Genomic DNA, 2,102 nt, shown 5'->3' on the forward strand with positions numbered 1-2,102 from the left:
TAGAAATAATTATCTTGGGAAGGGTTTCTTAGTGAAATCTTGACAAACATTTTCTGTACCAAGAGCATGAAAGTCGTGCATTTACTGTGGCTACAATTCAAATATGTTTAATTTTTCGGGTCTTTGATGTCCATTTGCTCATTGCCTGGAATCATTGTATACAGCCAGCTTTGACACCCTTCTTAAGCACTTTTTATAGTCTTTTTTTTTTTTTTTCATTTTGGGTTCATAATAAGTCTTGGCTTATGTGTATCAGCACCTGGGCTCAATTGAGCGATACAGCCAGCTTTTGACACCCCTTCTTAACTAGTAAATATTCCTTCATGTTCAATGATCCACAAGAATTTTACATAGTAAGTAGTAACCCAGACAAACCCAGTTACCAAAAGATCTCTTATCTTTGATTTAAAATGGTATTTTATTGCAGTCCAACAGTTTTGAAGAAAGAGTTCAGTCACTATTAGTGATCAGACTTTCTCATCGTGAAGACTCGTGTTCACGTCCTCAGTCTTTCTAAATGAATAACTGTTGACTGGTACATATAAAGCAGGTACATATAAATCAAGTGTACATACATACCATGAATTTCATTACATTTTACAATGAGATCCAACTGATCATTTCTCTCTCATTCTCCCCTTCCTCTCTGCACCTCTCCTTGAGCCAAGCCAAAATATCCCCCCTCACCAATTCCACATTCTCATCAGTCTCCCCAAACAAAAGCGAGTGCATCATTCCCTCATATACCCTTATACTCTTATCCTCGCTCCTCGCCGCCTCATACAGCGACCTGCTCACTTCCGGGTCGGTAACCTCATCTGCACTTCCATGCACCACAAGAAATGGTAACTTCACCTCTGATAGCCTCTCACTCAACCAATCAGTGAACCTTAAAAGCTCCACAACAGTCCCAAGTCTCGGTCTCCCTGCATATCTCGTTGGATTCCTCCTTGCCACCACCCTCTTCTCCAGAACCTTCACTGATTTATCCAACAAATCCGCTGTAGGCACCACCGGCAATGTCGGAAAAAACCATGAAATTAGGGTTAGGGCTTGAGGAATTGGCCACTTGGGCCTAACTTTGTCTGATATTTTACACATAGGGGCAACAAGCACAGCTCCATTAAAGCGATCGGGTTCGAGAAAGTGGATCAGGAGGCATAGCGCCCCACCCATGGACTCTCCAAAAAGAAACGATGGCAGCTTTTCAAGATCAGGGTTAGAGGCCATGGTGGATTTGAAGAAGGAGAGGCAATCCTGCGCAAGCAAAGGGAGGTTGGGAACATAGGCTTTGAGGCCTTGAGAGCGGCCATGGCCCTCGAGGTCGAGTGCAAAGCAAGCGAAGCCATTGCGAGCCAGGTGGATCGCAGTGGCCTGAAATGTCCACGAGATGTCGTTGCCATAGCCATGGAGCATGAGAATGATGGCTCGAGTAGAGGAAGAGAGAGGAAGCCATGAACGGGTGAAGAGAGAGAGGGAGCGAGGTGAGGTGTAGAGAGAGGAGGTGGAGCGGACACCTTGAAATCGGTAGTAGTCTTCTTCATTTGGGGTGTCGCCCCAATAGTACTTCTGCTCGCCGCCGCTCATGACCTAGAGGCCGCCCGCCCTCTTTGCTTATTATGGCTGAAACTGGATTTGCCGCCTCCACCAATTTTAGGAGGCCATTGGGTGGAGAGGATGAAGCGGAAGGCAAAGACGGCTTGCTTTTTTTTATTATTTATTTATTTATGGTCTGACACTGTGGTTGACTCTTCTTTTGTTTGGTTATCAAACGAAAAATTTGCATAGGAAGGTCAAGCCCTGGGTGGATTGATAGAAAATGAGGGTGGCCACATTTTATTTTGGGAGAATCAGGACCCGGTTTCTATGCACGGTGCTTCTTAATAAATCTATTTTTGAGATGGATTTTTAAGACTGATATGTAATCTGTAACATGAAAATCATGAAAAAATAAATAGATTTTTAAAATTAAAAATAATAATTTTAATAAAAAAACATTTGGACAGTTAGTTTTATCGTTTTTAGATGGAAGACTTACTTGCAAACTTTAAAATGGATGTTTTACTGTTTTTGGACCGCATATCTAAAAATGCAGTCCACCT

General features: G+C 42.7%; 1 protein-coding gene across 1 annotated transcript; it reads right to left on the reverse strand.

Moving 5' to 3' along the window:
- Window positions 1-379: 379 nt before the first annotated feature.
- On the reverse strand, window positions 380-1,625 carry LOC18431536 (alpha/beta-Hydrolases superfamily protein). Its single transcript, XM_006841658.4, has one exon. The coding sequence runs from the start codon at window positions 1,585-1,587 to the stop codon at window positions 598-600; it is 990 nt and encodes a 329-aa protein (XP_006841721.1). The 5' UTR covers window positions 1,588-1,625; the 3' UTR covers window positions 380-597.
- Between the last annotated feature and the right edge of the window lie 477 nt (window positions 1,626-2,102).

The sequence above is a fragment of the Amborella trichopoda genome, chromosome 2 (genome assembly GCF_054954075.1).
Source record: "Amborella trichopoda isolate Santa Cruz 75 chromosome 2, AtrichopodaSantaCruz75HAP2 v2.0, whole genome shotgun sequence".
NCBI classification, from domain to species: Eukaryota; Viridiplantae; Streptophyta; class Magnoliopsida; order Amborellales; family Amborellaceae; genus Amborella; species Amborella trichopoda.